The sequence below is a fragment of the Fukomys damarensis genome, unplaced genomic scaffold, assembly GCF_012274545.1.
Source record: "Fukomys damarensis isolate Sample0158 unplaced genomic scaffold, DMR_v1.0_HiC HiC_scaffold_23, whole genome shotgun sequence".
Taxonomy (NCBI): domain Eukaryota; kingdom Metazoa; phylum Chordata; class Mammalia; order Rodentia; family Bathyergidae; genus Fukomys; species Fukomys damarensis.
Genome location: NW_022900935.1, coordinates 22665916 through 22684363, shown reverse-complemented (window position 1 = coordinate 22684363; position 18448 = coordinate 22665916). Strand labels below are relative to the sequence as shown.

At 38.5% G+C, this 18448-nt stretch overlaps 1 protein-coding gene across 1 annotated transcript; it reads right to left on the bottom strand.

Annotated features, from left to right (window-relative positions):
- Positions 1–873: 873 nt before the first annotated feature.
- Positions 874–18331, bottom strand: Ybx1 (Y-box binding protein 1; the record flags this gene model as incomplete). Its single annotated transcript, XM_010634939.2, has 7 exons — positions 874–1121; positions 1916–2181; positions 5664–5746; positions 6029–6331; positions 6674–6763; positions 9270–9303; positions 18246–18331. Coding segments are annotated over 6 exons (831 nt in total), but the record flags the coding sequence as incomplete, so codon positions are not given.
- Positions 18332–18448: the final 117 nt, after the last annotated feature.

The following is an 18448-nucleotide window of genomic DNA, read 5'->3' as shown; positions in this document are numbered from 1 at the left end:
TTGCATGGCATTACAGATACAGGGGGCTCTGGATGTGCCACTCCAGCCTACCCCACAAACCCAGTGTCTCCCCTGGCTCTGGAAGCAGATCAGGAGGTGCTGTCTAACTCAGCACTCTGGAAGGCAGAGGTGGGAGAACCTTTACAAGTGTGAGCTTAGGCAACTTGTCTGAACCCATTTTTAATACAGTACAATAACTTATTATTCTGCAGCAAAGACCAAAGAATACCAACATTAAACAACAACCAGATAAGGGTTTAAGATATAAGATGTTGAAACCAAAACAAAACAAAACAAAAAAACAACACAATTTCACCATTGGTTCTTTACCATAGAACTAGACAAGCCACTCTCAGGAATACCCTGATTCCATGCACGGCGGGCCTTTGCAACTGGCAGCTGAACTAATTCGATCACAATGACGGCTAAGTGGAATGGGAATCCAGACCCAGTCTATGCTAAAGAACACCCTTTCCCTTTACCACTTCACATTAAAAGAAACCCCACAAAACTTATATTATTTCTACAAAGAATTCATGACAGATGAGCTAATCCTTAAATGAAAAATAAGTCATTTATCGAGTACACCATTATTTCCTAATTTTCACTATAAACCCACAAAAAAGGATTTCAGATTTTAAGGAACTTTCCTTGATGGGACTGTTACCTGCACAATGGTTTAAGCTCAGGGTCTTATGAATACTGAACGAGCTGCTAAAACAAAACTATACAGAGATATAAAGATAATTATTTAAGACCTTTATTAACAGGTGCTTGCAGTTTGTTGACTTTTTTGAAAAAATCAAGTTGTAAACTTTTATTACAAATTAAAAATGAAGTTCTTAAAAATCTCAACTTGACCAGATATGAAACAATTTAAAAACCTTTAAAGGTGTATTGAGAAAAACCAGGCTTTTTTTAAAAAACACGTTTGTCATTACCAAAAAGAGACGTCTTTAGGTAAAAATAATAAAAACCCCATGCTGCATAGATAATGCAGATAGTTCTAGTTATCTGGTCAATGGGCAAAAAGCAAGCACTTAAGGTCTTCAGTTCCCAATCTTTTGTTCATTTCTTATTGCTGGAATTTCATATTCGTTTCTTCTTGCTGGATGACTAAACTGCAAAGAAAAAAGAAATGAAAGGTTAGCATTGTATAATTTGATGCAATGCTCATTTAGTGTACAAATGCTTCAGGATCTCATCAGCTCTGGATAAGGAAAACATTTAACAAATCTCACTGGTTTAACCTACAATAAGCACCTTACAATCAGAATGGATATCTTTCTGCTATCCAGAAAATACACAGGAGAAAAAAACCTCAAATATCACTGGCTGAAAACAATTCCAGAGCCAAAGAGATAATTATGTCTCTCAATATCAAGTAAAAAGCTGAACACAAGAGCCGGGAATTTAACCCAGTGATGCCACCACCTGCCTTGCAAGTGCAAGAACCAGTTTGGTACCAAAAATCAACCAACCAACCAAACAAAAAACTAAACACAAAAGAATCACTACTTTGTGAATTTAATGCTAACAAAGGAAATGAGAATAATTGCAAACATGCAACATTTTTGATCTGTCAGAAGAATTAATAGCTTTCTTTTATGTGCTCTTCTAAATGATCTCTTAAGAAAAAAAGTTTTAGAAACAAAAATCTTTCCCAACAGTAAAAATAAAACAATTTGGTATCATCATCTAGGCCACTAGATCTAGTAACTACTTTACTCCTTTTTAAAAAGAAAGCATATACAACACAATGTAATCATCGTACTTCTCAGAGTAAGGTTAGCAAAACTTTCAGCTTACTGCTGACATCACAGAAATTATTCAGAATAGAGGGGCCAAATATAGGCAATTCTCAACATTTCTAGAATGCAGTAAATTAGAATCACCCTGAACCACACCAACATACCCGGATGATGGTAGAGATGTTAAGCCGGTATTTACTCAGCCCCGCCCTGCTCAGCCTCGGGAGCGGACGAATTCTCAGCTGGTGGATCGGCTGCTTTAGTCTCTTTGCCATCTTGTGGTTTAGGGTTCTCTGGGCGTCTGCGTCGGTAATTGAAGTTGCGCCGGTACCGACGTTGAGGTGGCTGCTGACCTTGGGTCTCATCTCCTTGATTTTCTTTATCCTCTTCATTGCCGTCCTCTCTAGGCTGTCTTTGGCGAGGAGGGCCCCTAGAATGATCATTATGAAAACTTAGGTATGATGAAAATCAACTTTTTCAACTTGCATACCAGTGTTAATATGCACTTGGTTCATTCAGTCCAATACGATCAATACTCATATTTGGCCACTTGTGTGATTAGAGTTTAACAAAAAACAAGAGAAAATTAGGTTCATAGTCTATAAACTAAGTTTGACATTTTTATACAAGGAGACAAAAGTCTAAGTTGAAAGATTAGTATTTAAAACTAGTTTTACACAGCCTGGCATTGTGGTACATGCCTATAATCCCAGTACTTGGGAAGCTGAGGCAGGAGGATCACTGCAAGTTTGAGTCTTGCCTGAACAACATAGAAGATCCTATCTCAAAATAAACTTTACAATTATCTATTTCAAAATAACTAGGGGTCTAGAGGCACCAAACACATACAAATGGGCTTTTATGATAACCAAGCTTGAAAGTAAGTGCTACTGGGCCAGGGATTTTTAGCTCAGTGGTTCTGCTGCCTGCCTCGGCAAGCACAAGGAGTTCAATCCAGGGCACCAAAACAAAACAAAACCAAAAACAACAAAAAAACCCAAACAAAAACAAAAAAACAAAACACCAAAAACAAACACTGTTACATCAAAGCTAGAAATCAAAGGCATACTTATATTGTTTCCATACATGAGATGTCCTCAGTAAGTTAAATCAAGACAGTAGATTAAAGCCATTGAGTACTACACTTAAAAAAAAAATCTGACTCCTGTAACAATCCCAGCACTCAGGAGTCTAAGGCAGGAGTATTGGCACGTGAGGCCAGCCTGAACTGCAGCAAGACTGTCTCAAAAACAACCCCCCAAAACATCAACAGAACCAAACCTGAGATTCAAATGGTACATTCCCATCAACATATCATTTCCAATATGAACTAGACTCTTTTCATCACCAAGGAAAAGATACTAGTCGGGGGGTGGGGGGGCAGGTTATTAGGAAATGATATATTCTTGTCTTTTTCCCCATTCATACTCATGGCACTCCAAAAAGTACTAGAACCACCATGATCATGGCTTGAATTCACACTTACCTCTACACATTGCTTTTTAGCTTTTAAATCCTCCAAAATTCCCATCTGCTCATCTTAATAACCATTTTCTTCTGAAACCCCACTATCTTTTTAACTCGGTTAATCAAGTTTTAGTTTTTTTCTCTGCTATCCAAATGGTAGCTGTCCTACATTACTGTGGTTTCTAAATTAGCTCTCCCAGTTTACTTCTAAAAATTACAGCTTTTCAACCTTATGCTAGACCCTGCAGCACTTATTATCCCTTTTCTATTGCAGTTCCAGTGAAAAGTTTTTAATAACCTATTCTTTTAGATTGTGGATCTCCTGTGCTGGTGGGTTTTGTTTTGTTTTTTTTATTGAGACAGGGTCTCACTATGTAGTTGAGACTGACCTGGAACTCACTATGTAGCCCAGGCTGGTCTCAACTCATTGCGATCTTTCTGCCTCAGCCTCCTAACAGGCGTGCGCCACCACACCCAGCATGTGCTGGTGTTTTCACCCCAGATTTAATTTTGAGTACCTGACTCCTCAATTACTCCCCTCTAATATTTTTCATTCCTTCCTTATCCCAGTATGAAGTCCATTATGATTCACATGACCAACCCCTACCACCCTCCATCTTCATCTGGATAAACCAATGCCAGACAAACCTCAAGTCTGCCCAACCCAAATGTGCCATTCAAATGGCTGGAAAAATACAACTATGATAGGTGGACTCATTTAAAAGTTTTCTGTTCTCTTCTAGAAAAGCTTCATACCTTCATCCTAGGACCATTTACTTTTTTTTTGGCAGTACCTGGGAAAGAACTCAGAACCTTGTGCTTAAAAGGCAAGTGTGGTGCCACTAAGCTACATCCACAGTCCATGCCTGACTTTTGACTCAACTCATTTTCATTCTATAAAATATAATTTTCAAAAACACAAAAAACAAAGTATACTCCTTTTACTACCATCTATTTGTTTCCATTTCCAACAAAATTTGGTCTTAGGATTCCTCTTTTCAATTCATTCTTGAATCCTCATCAAGATTTATAATGCACCAACTCCATGCATTATAGAGGCCACATGTTTCACTTAAACACAATTCCTATTCCTGGTTAGAAAGCTCTACACCGTCTACCTCACTGCAAACTTTAAAGCAAAATGTGTTATTGAAGTAAGTATCAGATATTAACGACTATTTTATACATTAAAGAGGCTATAGGGTTGGGGATTTAGCTCAGTGGTTCTGGAACCTGCCTTGCAATTAATTACAAGGACCCGAGTTCAACTCCAGGTTAAAAAAAAAAAATTCAAAGTTAGTATCTCTGTAGTACAAGAAAAAGGCAAATCAAAGATTCTATCGTTGGCACCATGGACTAATATACTGACACTTGAGTGCTTACTTTAAATTTACTTCAAGAAATGATCTTGTGACAATGACCGCAATATTTCAGCAAATAGTCCATGTCTAACTCCCTATAATTTGTCAGCATTTAAAATAAGATTATCTCCAATACGGCCATACATCAATACTGAGAAAAAATACAATCAAGGATATTAGCTGCTAATGCACACCGAATTTGCCTGATAGTATATGGTGTTATTAGGTTCCTAAGTACTGCCACAGTATTCTACCCTACTTCGGGACTGGAAATAGGCTTAAGGTATACAAAACCATGTACTTACTGAAATATACTTGGTTCACGGAGCTTTTTTTTATTCTAAGAATTATTTTTTTGGGTACCAGGGATTGAACTCAGGGCTTTGTGTTTGCCAGGCAGGCATGACGCCACTGAGCTAGATCCCTGGCCCTCTACTAATTATCTTACAATTAATTATTTGGTATACAGCAGAATCCTCTACTATCTATCTAGGTAGGTAGAATGGCTAATATTATTCTGGGATTGGGATCTTTTCCCCAAAAAATGTATTTTTAATGGAGTAATTTCATTTTGTAACTTGGGAGGACCAAAATGAGTATATATCTAAGCCAAGAAGGGATTATTGGGAAATTACGCTGCCTCACAGTGAAATTTACTAATTCTTCATGTACGTTATGATGCATTTCAGAGATTCCTAATGCTTAAAAAAAGATTACCCTTGCTTGGGGATTTAGCTCAGTGGTGCAGTGCCTGCCTCACAAGTGGCAAGGTCCTGAGTTTGATCCCTAGTACAAAACAAAACACAGAATGCCACACCCACCCTTACCTTTCAAGAACACTCTCACTTTAAAACAACTTTGTATAACATAGACCTCATGTATACAAATTGTTTTTAAACATTTCCCGGAAAGAAGATGCAAAGAACACATTCTCAAAGAAAACTGACTTCAGATTCACCTCTTAGGTATCTGATGAAAATGTTACAGATTTATATCTCAAAAAGCCTGCCAGAGAAGTGGGATTCTCCTGAGTGCTAACAAACAACTGAAGAATTTAAAAGAAATCAGTTAATATTGGCCATACCTGCGGAATCGTGGTCTATAACCTCGATACATATTCTGTCTCACTTGTCTACCTTGCTCTCCTGCACCCTGGTTGTCAGCACCCTGAAAATACAACAGAAATCAAACCGATTGCATTAACATCAAGAATGAAAAATCCAGATAAATTCAAATACCAAACATAAGAGTTAAAAACATAAACGATATGGGCTGGTGATTTAGCTCAGTGGTTCCGCCTGAGTTCGATTCCAGTAACAAAACAAAACACACACACACACACACACACACACACACACACGTATGCACGCAGGAAAACCCCCCCCCCAAAAAAAACAAACACATAAGTGATACATGCCATAAATCTCTTTCCTTTTTGGTGAGACTTACCTCCATCACTTCTCCCTGCACAGGAGGGTTGGAATACTGTGGTCGACGCCCGTAGGGTCTCCGCATGTAGTAAGGTGGGAACCTTCGCCTGCGGTAGGGCCGGCGTTGTTGGGCCTGGCCTTCGGGAGCACTCTCCGATCCCTCATTCTTTTCCCCACTCTCACTGTTCTGGTAATTCTGCTGGTAATTGCGTGGAGGACCCCTACGACGTGGATAGCGTCTGTAATGGTTACGGTCTGCTGCATATTTACTGCCTTGAACTGGAACTCCACCAGGGCCTGTAACATTTGCTGCCTCCGCACCCTACAAAAGCCATTATATATTGATAGTGACAAAGGAAATGGGGAATACTGTCAACAAACTTCACACAAAGCCAGGGAAAAAACCCAAAGGACAAAAATTAAAATGTGGGACAAGGGGTGGTATCTGTTATGAGTAAGGGTGCATAGAAATGACTAAATATCAGCTCCTCACTGTTCTGAAGAGACTGCCCTTTAACTATAGCCGGCGCATTAGGCTTGATGCACCTGTGTTCATGTAGTCACTTGAACACAACCATCCATATTAGAGCCACCAACTTATCAGATGAGATCTCCAAAGTATTTCCATACTGAAGTTAAACCTTTACACAAAAAGCATCCTCACCTTTTCTCCTTCAACAACATCAAACTCCACAGTCTCTCCATCTCCTACACTGCGAAGGTACTTCCTGGGGTTATTCTTCTTTATGGCAGTCTAGTAATATCACATTCCAAAAACAGATTAACAGGGTAGAATAACTTTTTTTTTCATATAAAATGTACCAGAGTCAAAACTATTTAAGCTTGGATATATAATTATAATTTGCATAAGACCAAACTTTCAGTAAGTAAGTTCAGGAAAACAGGACCAATGCTACCCCCAACCTCATCCAAAATACTCTAATCTTACAAGGCCCCAGTATTTTACCACTATTTACAAAACTGATTTAACACTCAAGACAGACACAACAATTACATATATATATACATTAAATGCTTTTTGCAAAAGCATTACGTATAGCTTGGAACAAAATGAAGCTACCCATCTATCCCCAAAGACTGCACTTAATAGTTAGTAGAAGCTAGCCCCCACACATGGCCCGTTTAGATGACAGGCGAGTTTAGTTTTACATGCTTTAACCAACTTTGTCCCTGTTACCAAATCAAACTCAATTACAAATGTCAATGAAAATTCCTTCCAACCTGTGATACTTCCATGAAAATACATTTCACATGTATTAACTGTGTCACTCTTAAGATTATCTGACTGCATGGGACTGTTGGCTATACCTCCCCAGAATACAATCTTAAATTGTTAAGTCTTTTAAAAGTTAAGTGACTTGCTCAAGGTCACAGAGCTAAATGGCAGAGTGGGGACTTTCTAAATCTAGGTCTTGGCACTCCAAATCCCATGTTCACTCCACATCACAGCAGTATCCATTACAGGATCACTCATGCGTTTCCATTCCAGAGGAGGCAGGACAACCAACAATCTGAGGCCAGTTGAGCTCTACTGCCTAGAACTGCAGTCCGCTTGATACATCTAATACCTGAGGCAGCCAAAGTCCCAAGAAATGACTACATGTTGGAATCACTTCCAAAATACAGGAAACATTACTGATGACACCTTGTGGGTCAATACAACTACATTGCGTCAAATAATTGATCTCATATGTCATCTAAACTGTCAGAGTTTTCATTACCTTTCATATATAGCCAACTCTCAATTACCTGCAGTCTTAGGGGATAGCAGAAGTACAGATAATGAAAATCCCCACTCTATAGTCAACATCTTTAACCCCCCAACCCATCAGTTGTGAACAGCAAGACTGATAGGCCTTGCTGCCTGCTGTTACTAAGTCTGCATATTCTTTTGAATATGGGGAACACTGAAGAGTTATTTTTTATACAAATAAAAAAAAAACAGGTTTATAAAAAAAACACAGTAACATTTCTGCACAGTCTTAAATTTGCATTTAGAATTTAAAATGTTTCCATACTTACATTTGACCCTTGAACTGATATATATGATGGGGCTTTTTGGATGTACTAGAAATTAATCTGGCATCACCCCTCATTGCCAACGAATGCTGTTCTTACTACTTCAGAGCTACAAAGCACTACGCTATGACCCTTCCTAAAAAAAGCATGCTGCCCAAGCTATCTGCCTGATTAAATAAAGCCGTATGAAAAGTTGTCTTTTTTAAGCCTTGAGTCCCAGATTAGTATAAAAAGTTGCTGAAAGTTCTTAACCTCCAATACAATCTGATATTCCAACAATCCTAGTGAAACTGCACAGTACAGAAGTGTATATATGAAAATGTGATTTTCCTATTCAAATACCCAGGAAGATGAGTAAATCCAGTGGAGCCTAAAACATACCTAGATTCAAAATATTAGCTTACTTTAGCAATAATCTTAATTTCTCAGTGTCTGAAGATTTTCCAAACATTTTTGATTAAATGATATTCAAGTAGAAAAATTCATTAGGCATCACCTATTGGGATGTTTTTCTTCCCAAAACAATTAGCCAATCTACAAATACACAATGACCAGTCACAAATTTTGGTGTACTGTCTTTTTTTCAATTAACCTTTAACTGTTAGAAGTTTCAGATTTTCCAAAGCCAGCCAATTCTCCAAAGACAAAAACAAAACATATAAATTCACTAGGTAGACCTATACTGCTTTGCTAGTCTTCTGTTTTCTTTAGGTTATTATGTTTTCAACTATGCCCTGTTATCCTTACCAGAGAGGCAAACCTAAAGAGCACCTGAAAACTTCCTCTGCTGAAGTTTTTGTGTATTTATGCCAACATTATTTATTGGTTATTTGCTCATTTGGAATTAGGTCTAAAAATTCAGTGCAATGAGTTGAGCAAATGCAACATTTAAAAAAGCTACAGTTGGGGTCAGGGATTTAGCTCAGTGTACCACACTTGCCTCACAAGTGAAAGGTCTTAAGTTTGATCCCCGCACCAAAAAAAAAAAAAAAAAAAAAAAAAAAAAAAAAAAAAAAAAAAAAGCAGATAGAGAGAGCCATGGTTAAGAAAATTCACATTTGAAATGCTTTCAAAGTCACATTTAAGCATGCTATTACTCACTCTTCAGGTAGAACTAAATACACACTAGTTTAACCTTTTGTAAGGAGTTGAGAAGACATCCACCTTTTTCTTCTCACAAGCCTTGAGCCACAAGTACAAGTATCTACATAAGCACTCACCTGGTGTACAAATACATCTTCCTTGGTGTCATTCCTGCAAAAAACAAAAAAAAAACCCAAGTTGAACAAGTCAGAAAACAACACAGGAAATTTCCTATCAGGAAATTTGAACAAAATAAGCAAGCAAACTGGCAAACAGCTGCAATCTCACTGCCTGTAGGAGGATAAACAAAACAACCTTAAGATATCCAAGGGTAGCTGGGCTTGACAGTGTACTCTTGTAATCCAAGGACTCTGGGAAGTAGAAGCAAGGAGAATCATGAGCTCAAATGTAGCCAGTATGGTTAATTTACAGACTCAGGAAGAACCTGTCTCAAAATAATTAAGGACGACTGAGGATCTAGCTCAGTTCAAAGATCCTGGGTTCAATCCCCAGTACAAGGGTGGAGATAAGAGGTTGCGGTTGACAGGCAACATACTCTGCCACTCTTTATTTATGCTCCAAAACAACAATGGAAGTGGGAATTACTTTTCTCATTTCAACCTCAATTATTCCCTTTTCACCATTTCCAATTCTCAAATTTCCTTAAAGCCATAAAATTGGCCACAAAATAATCCCTTGGAACTCACAACAGAAAGAATAAACCCTAATGTAGGCTATGGACTTTAGATGATAAGGACAAGTAAGTGTCAGTTTCTCAATTATTAGTGTACCCTTCTGGTTGAGGATGCTGATGGTGGGATAAAGGGACATATATATGGGATCTCTTAACTTTCAGCTCAATTTTCCTGTAAACCTAAAGTTGTTCAAAAAGAAAAAAGGGAGGGGAGGCCAAAATCAAATACGAACATGGATACCAGAATTAGCCATACCACTAATGTGCTGAAGACAAATGAAACGGTTTTAAATAACATGGATTTCACTTTATATTAAAGATACCATTTTATGTCAACCAGTCAAGTATCAATGAAATATTTGAACATTTTTAAAATGAGAAGAATATCTCAGTTAAATAAGTCATAAGTACTAGAGTAGACCCAGCAAATTTAATGAAAACTAAATTTAAAGCCAGGTGTAGTGGCTCACGCCTGCAATTCCAACACTCAGGAGACTTACCCAGGATTGCCAGACTGAGCTACATAGTGAGTATAAGGCCAGCCTGCTCTATACCTACATTACAAAGTTAACACCCTATTTCTTTTTGTACCAGGGATCAAACTCGGGAGGTTGTGCTTCCAAGGCAGGCAGCAGAACCACTGAGCCTAATCCCCATCCCTGGAATGTCTTCTTGAGAACGGGGAATTGTGCTGGGTGTGGTAATACATGCCTGGGCTGTTATTGAGACCTTGTAGTCTTTAATAAATACACAAAACAACCAGACATTCTGAGTGGGGATCTGACAGCTGGTCAGAAATAGAACATTTCCCACAGAACCAGATCAGAGCTTCACTATTCAGAAGTGATCTCCAACATGACTTTGTCCCACTGCAGACTCCAATGGGAGGCACTATAAAGAGCTAGCAGAGTTGGAAAGCTAAGTCCTAACATGGGAGTACAACCAGCATTCAAGGGGGGCTGAGCAGTGGAGCACTGGAATGACTATGATACCCTGCTGGATTTCATGTAAATAAATTAACAAGTCTTTTGTTTTTTAATACGCTTTAAATTAAATTAAAAAGCAACACCCACAGAACACTTTTCATTGCTGCTAACAATGAAAAGTAATAGTTGCCTATAAAAAATTTCAGAGTTGTAAAAGAAACACTGGAAAATTTACCAGAACTATTTATCTAAAAGGACATCTTAAAAATAGTACAAGGTTGGCCGCAGTACACATTAAACAGCAAGATAAAGTAACCTCCTCAAAAACAAATAACTGCCTAATCCCAGCATTGGGAGCCTGAGGGATGAGGATCTCTCTGAGTTCCAGGCCAGCCTGGGTGCTATATAGGGAGTTCAGTGCCAGCCTGAAATACAAAGCGGGACTGTCTCAAGAACAAATAAACAAAAAACAACAAAAAAAGAAAAACCTCCAAAGCCAAACAAACAAAAAACCTGAACAGTTTAAGAGATTTTGTAGGTACAAAAAAAGGTGAAAACCAACACAGATACACTGTCATGACTGAGATGAACAGCATCTATTGTTTTGTTGATACTAAACCAGCTTATTAAGTAAGAAATAGTATTGGGCGGGAGATTTAGCTCAGTGATTCTGGTGCCTGCCTCAAAAGCACCAAGCGCCCAAGTTTGATCCCTGGTACCAAAAAAAAAAAAAAAAAAAAAAAAAAAAAAAAAAAAAAAAAAAGTATGACCAATGTGTACCTGAATTTCAGGAAGAAATTTAACAGTTCAGAAAATGCAGTTTCAGCTAAGATAAAATAACATGACTTAGCTGAATGTGCTGGTGAACACATGCAATCCCAGCCTGTTATCAGGCTGAAGCAGGAGGATACTGAGTTTGAGAGCAGCCAGTCTGAGATGTAGCTAACTAGATACAAAGCCTGAGTTCCCCAGTACAGCAAAACAAAAACTATGACTTTGCTGGACACACCCTGTAGTCCCAGCACTCAGATGGTGGAACTGTGAGGATTCCCATGGGTTCAAAGCCATCCTGGTCTACATAGTGAGACCCTATCTCAAAAAATGAAAAAAACAAAACTACAAAACCCAACAAAACAACAACAACAAAAACCCTGTGGCTTGGACACATCAAACCAACCTAGTTACAACTTATGAGTATTACAAAACAAAAAAATCCTCATAATCCTGAGTTATGTACCATAATTAACGCCATTTTACACAGGGAACTGAAATACAATAGTTACTTGCTCACAGTTGCTGACTTTTAACTTCATGGTTCCTGATCTTTATTACTTTGTGATTTCAAAGAGGACTAGTTCTGAAACCCTAATAGTCCAGCCACAGAGGACAGCTATAGTATTTTCTCCAATTTTAAGAGAGCAAGAAGTAGCAACATGAATCCTTAACCCCTAAAACACTCAAGATTACACGTAATTTGATCAGCCAACACAAAGCTCTGTGGCCACATATAGTACCCCGTTGTTCATTTTCTCCCCTGTACAGCCCTTTACAAAAAAGGTTAAAAACATTCTTAGTTCATGATGCAAAACCAGACCACGAGTGATTAGTCGTTAGTAACAATGGCCATCAGGTGTTTTATTGAAGAGGTGAAACCCATCAATTAAAATGTCACAAACAGCTCATTAAAACTTCATTACTGGAGTAATATGGGAGGGGGATGAAGGCATCCTTCTGAGTTATATATCCTGAGAACCAAGAAACCTACACTGTTCTATCTTTACCATACCTTACTGCACAGAGGTTCAGACAAGGCAAGCTAGTTGCAATCCTCCTGGCTTCAACTGCCCAGAGCGCTGAGATTAGAGGTGTCCCCAAGTATGCCCAGCTCAAAAGAATTTTAGCAATCATCAAACTGCATCTCAGTATCAGAAAGGGAGGCAGGAGGAGGCTCCGTCAAAGACATTTTCTAACAAGGTAAAAGATAATTACAGCTTGCCCATTATCATGCTCACATTATTAACTGTGCTAAATTCCCACTATGCTTATCATAGCACAACCCATCTAAATTCAAGCTCTAGTCTAGATGTTTAAACTGTGTTGGGACTGTCCCCACACTCCCAAAATATAATTTTACCATATATTTACCCAAAGTTTTATAAAATATCTTCCACCACCCAAGTTCAATCCCCGGTACCAAAAAACAAAAAAGAGAGATCTATTTATCTATCTATCTTCCACCAATTCACAGTACTGTCTTAAATAAGACCTACCATGTGAGTTTATCCATAAGCAAATGCTCTTATGTTATTAGCATGTATACAATACTGCAATGAATGGGCTGTTAAACTACTTTAATCCATGTGTAAATTAATTTATTACCTTGTGGTTATAAAGAACAAATTCCAAGATTTAACATCTAATGCTCCACAACCTAATGTGTATTAGTAATTTTCCAGGCCCTACATATGGCCATAAAAACTATAAATGCATTTATCTTTACTTTTTCCCTAGTTAAAAAAAAAAAAAAAAAAAAAAAAAAAAAAAAAAAAAAAAAAAAAAAAAGAAAGAAAGAAAAGAAAAAAGAGAAATCTTTCATACTTAGAAGACACACCCTTCTTTCCCAGGCATGGTCTACCATTGCACTCTAGTGCTCAGACTAGAGGATAGGAAACTTCACAACAGCAGTCAGGACACTAGGAAAATGGGTTAAAAACACTAGTTGTTTATTCTAGATTTTTTTTTTGGAGACAGGATCTCACTATGTAGCCCAGGCTGGTCTCAAACTCTCAGTGGTCCTCCTGCCTCAGCCTAAGTGCTGGGATTATAGGTGTGTACCACCAAGCCCAGCTATTTATTCTAGATTTTAAGATCAAATGATTCTGGACCAGGGATTTAGCTCACTGGTTCTACCACCTGCCTGCTCAAGGACCCAAGTTCAATCCCTGGTACCTCCCCTCAAAAAACAAAAACAAAAAGATTCTACTAATTTGATGGCAAACAGTAAGAACCTCTATTACATGGAATATCCCTGTAAGTGACCTGATAAACATAGATGACTTCTGGCTAATATAACCTACACATAAATCACTTCTAAAATTTCCAATATACGGTTCTCCAGTATTCTCACTGTTGCTTGCCTGAAGAATCAGTTCTAAACCAGGGGCGGTGGTGCTGCCAATCACTCCCAGCACTTGGGACTGCTTCAGGTTTGAGGTCAGCCTGGGCTACATACTGAGTTCAAGGCCAACCTGTACTACATGGGGAGACAATGTCTCAAAAAACAAAAAAGAATCCCACCTCTAAAGAAACCACCCCCAACATGTCCCTTAGTAGCATACCAGCAAGAAATCTTTAAGCCTTCCCTTGTGTCATAGCTTTTATAGACTACCCACAACTTACATGGTTTAGACAGACCTATCAAAGGGAAGATTCGTGACTAACAGTCTAAGACTCTTGCAATCACCTTTCCACAGAGCTCCAAATTTTCTTTCTTTTCTTCTTGGTTTTTTGAGACAGGGTCTATGTAGTTGAGACTAACCTGGAACTCACTATGTAGGCGTGAACTCAGTGATCCTCCTGCCTCAGCCTTCCAAGTGCTGGGATTACAGGCGTGCACTAATTAATGACCCTTAAAAGGAATATCCATTCAGGCCGGGAATTTTAGCTCAGTGGTTCTACCGCCTGCCTTGCAAGTGAAAGGACCCAGAGTTCAATCCCAGTACCAAAAAACAAAAAAACAAAGAAGTAATATCCATTCCTACCACTCAGGCTGTATAAAATCCAAACAGATCCATAAATGTGATAAAAGTTCAGTATTCTTTCCTCTTAATTCCTTAAGTACTTAACACTAGGTAGCAAGCAAATCCTTTAATCTGTAAAGCTGATCTGTATGCAAAGTAGAATTTACTGAAATCCCAAACTCTTCAAATTACAGTGAAAAGCTTTTCAATCTGTGCGAACCTAGCAGTCAGCACACAGGAGGTGCAGTGACATGCTAGAGATCATAAGTCTTTAAATATCTAAGAATAGCCAGTTACGCTAGGAAACTATCTACAACCATATGGACAAAAAAACCAAACAAAAGTGACTAGTGCTGATTTTCAGAGACAACAGCAGTTGGTGAAACACAAGCTCCTGAGTAGGAAAACTGAGTTCAAATCCTTCCCCTTCCACTTACTAGCTATGTTTATGAGAGTTACTGGACTTCTTTAAGCCTCATTAACAGCACTACAAAAAATCTATAATCCCAGCTACTCTGGAAGCTGATACAGTACAAGACTGAGGCCATCCTGGGGAAAATAGCTACAGCTTTCTCACATTTAAAAAGGACTGGGGTGTAGCTGATAGAGCACTCCTAATTTTAATCCCAGGGGTACCAAAGGCCTAACATGCTCACAATGGGAACCACAACTTTTGTGTGTTGCTGCCAGATGGCTGATTCTTGCCAAAGGTACAGGCATGTCCATCTGAAAAAAAAAATGGTGACAATTTGGCTCCAAAAGGGCAAAATGCGTTATGACATTTTGGGCACTCTGCACAAAACAGATGCCTTTATGTATGAAGTATTTTAAAGAAATACATGAATATAAACTTCCACTTAATGAAATAAATACATTGACTATTCCAATAGTTTTTAATTAATAAGAGTAGTACTAGTATTTCTATTTTGGCAGTAATTACTAAAATTTCTTTACATTAGAATTTCAGAATGATTAACAGCATTTTTTTTTTTTGGTTTTTTTGAGACAGGGTCTCACTATGTAGTTGAGACTGACCTGGAACTCACTATGTTGCCTAGGCTGGTCTCAAACTCAGTGATCCTCCTGCCTCAGCCTCCAGAGTGCTGGGATTACAGGCGTGCGCCACCACGCCCAGCCTAACAGCATTTTAAAGTACTCTGAAAAACCACAAGAGCAAAACCCAATTCTGGTCACCATAAAAGATGCCTGTCCTATTAAAAAAAATGAGCTGTTGCTGATTCACGGTAATCTTTAATGAGTTTGGTGAATATGGATCAATTCTCAACAATTAATGAAAAAGGAACAATAATTTGAGAATGAGCGCCAATAAACTTATCACACTGTTCAGTTATTTTCACCAACACACTACACAAAGGAGTAACTCAATTTCTTTCTCTGAATTCCTAGATTACATTTTAATAGAATAAAGCAAACTCATATCTTAAAAGCTCTGGTTCTTATTTAGTATTTTTTATACAATAAAACCACCATGAGAAAGCCTCTTAACAAGGTCCTGATAATCAGAAGTGGTATTTTAGGATGGAATAAACATATATAATGAAAATACATAAAAGAATCTAAAAGAACATGTAATTTAAGATACCCATTTTTTCCCTTCTGGTGGTACTGGGTATTGAATCCAAGGCCACCCCTGTGCTAGGCAAGCATATTCTCCCTACTGAGCTATATCCCCAACTTAGAGACAGGGTCTTGCTAAATTTTCCCAGGCTGGCTTTGAACTTGTGAACCTCCTCAGCCAGATTACAGGTGAAATCACAACACTCATCCCAAATACTATATTCTACCCTTTAAATAGAAATAGTGCATGCATCTGTCTCGTCAGGAGAGTCAGGTGTTTGCTGCCCAATCTTCATTAATCCTACTACAGGAAACACTTAGAATCAACTATTTTAATTAACTATGTGAACCCTTTCCTCTATTTAATTGATTCTACAGTTTATTAAAAAAAAGTCCAAGAATCATTAAGATGACCAGTTAATACATTTTAATTGGTTAACTAGCTAAGGTTAGGATAGTCCAAGGACAATCAAAAGGCAAATGACATTTGCCCTGAAGGATGAGCAACTGAATTGATTCAAAGTTAGAAAAAATATTTAGTGAATGGCATCTGACACAATCAACAAAACTACAACATATTAAAAACTACAATTTATTTACTGAAAAGGCTGCATGTGCATACCTGGGATACCTGCTGCACTGGGTAAAGGGTTAAAAGCAGTTATTTTAAAGGAACAGAACACAGACCATTCTCACCATCACCTGGGATCCTTGAAAAAAATCACCTAGACCAGAAGGAACTGAGGAATTTGAAAACCACTGGTTTAATGGTTAGGTCAGCAATAAGAACATTAGTGCAAATAGCAACTAAACACAAAATTCAGAGATCAGTTTAAAAAATGATCACAGTGTCAATCGTTTAAGCACCAAAGCAAATCCCTTTCCTCCTCACTAATATCCCCCTAACCAAAAACGGATGAAAATGTAGTCTTGATCAGAAAGACAAGCAGTATGACAGCTAGAAGTCCAAAATTTCTGGGAACAAAATGTTTCTCTGCAACTACAAATGTGGAGAACAAAGCATCCGAAGCTTACAAATTATTGCTTTGAGTGTTTCCAAAATACTGTGTGGATTGAGTAATGCATTTTTTTTCATCAAGCATGTCTCTCTAAAAGACAAACTACCCATTTAGTGTCCACTTCACACTCAGTGTAACTCTTAAGTGTCCTTTTAAACATCTAGTTGTTTAAGGTCTTCTAAAATAAGGATGCTAAGACAGAAAACGCTGAAATGGCGCCAAGTACAGTATTCACAGCTGTACGGCCAAGACTGCTCCTGGCATTCGCGGTGTTCTACACCCATGCAACTGCACTAGCCTTGGCAGCCATCTTGAAAATGATGCCCGGCTCACAAGGGAGCCCACAGAGTGCAGTGAGTGAGCTGCAGTCACCACCGTTATCGCTACCAATTCCAAGGGCAAATCCCAAGGCACAGCTTGCGGCTCTGCCTTCAAATACCCAGCAGTGAAGTTACCAGGCATTTCAGGCTACTCTAATAACCCACAGCCAAGGCTTTAACAAAACTGACTCAATCAGCATGATTTTCTGACAAGGAAGTAGGAGAAATAAAAATTGAGGGAACAGGACCATTTTCTTCCAGATGCATTTACTCTTGGCAAATAAAAACAGGTCTCTGATCAATACAGTCTTAACAGAAAATTTATATGAGTTATTAAAAAGAGCATGTTTGAAAGGTTGAACAAAGGAACTATAATCTTACGGTAAGGATGACAAAACCATACATACTTGCCAAGTCAAATCATGTAAAAATGTTATTAAAGCGTAAACAGCCTTTATTAATTAGTGGCTCCTATTGCCAAAAATACCAATTCCAATAACATGAAAAAACCATATTGTCTTATAGTTTGCCAGAATTGTTAGGCATGGCTCATTTATTCTGCTTGCCTTCAACTGCTTCACACCGTAATAAAACCTTGAAGCTTAAGGCTGATACTGAGCTCCAAAACAAAGACCATCTCCAGATCCACAAACCCTTCAGTTAAAAAAAAAAACCACAATAATACACCAAAATACACACGCGAAAGAACAATACAAGCGCCCCTGAGAACGCGGCGGCTACAGCCTAGACTCAACAGCCCCGATCCTCGCAGAGGCCACGGACCGAGCGGCAAGCATGCAGGAAGCGGGATAGGGGTGCAAACACTGGGATCTCACCTGTTGATGAAACCATATCCGTTTCTTACATTGAACCATTTTACTGTTCCCAAAACCTTCGTTGCTGGAAAACAAAGCAGAACAACCCTCGATTACCAGTTACCCCTTTAACACAGGCAGCGCCGAGGCCACCTGACAGTCTTTTCTCTACCCCGACACCGCCCAGGCCGCACACGTGGGTGCGCCGGGAGCCGAGGGGCGCC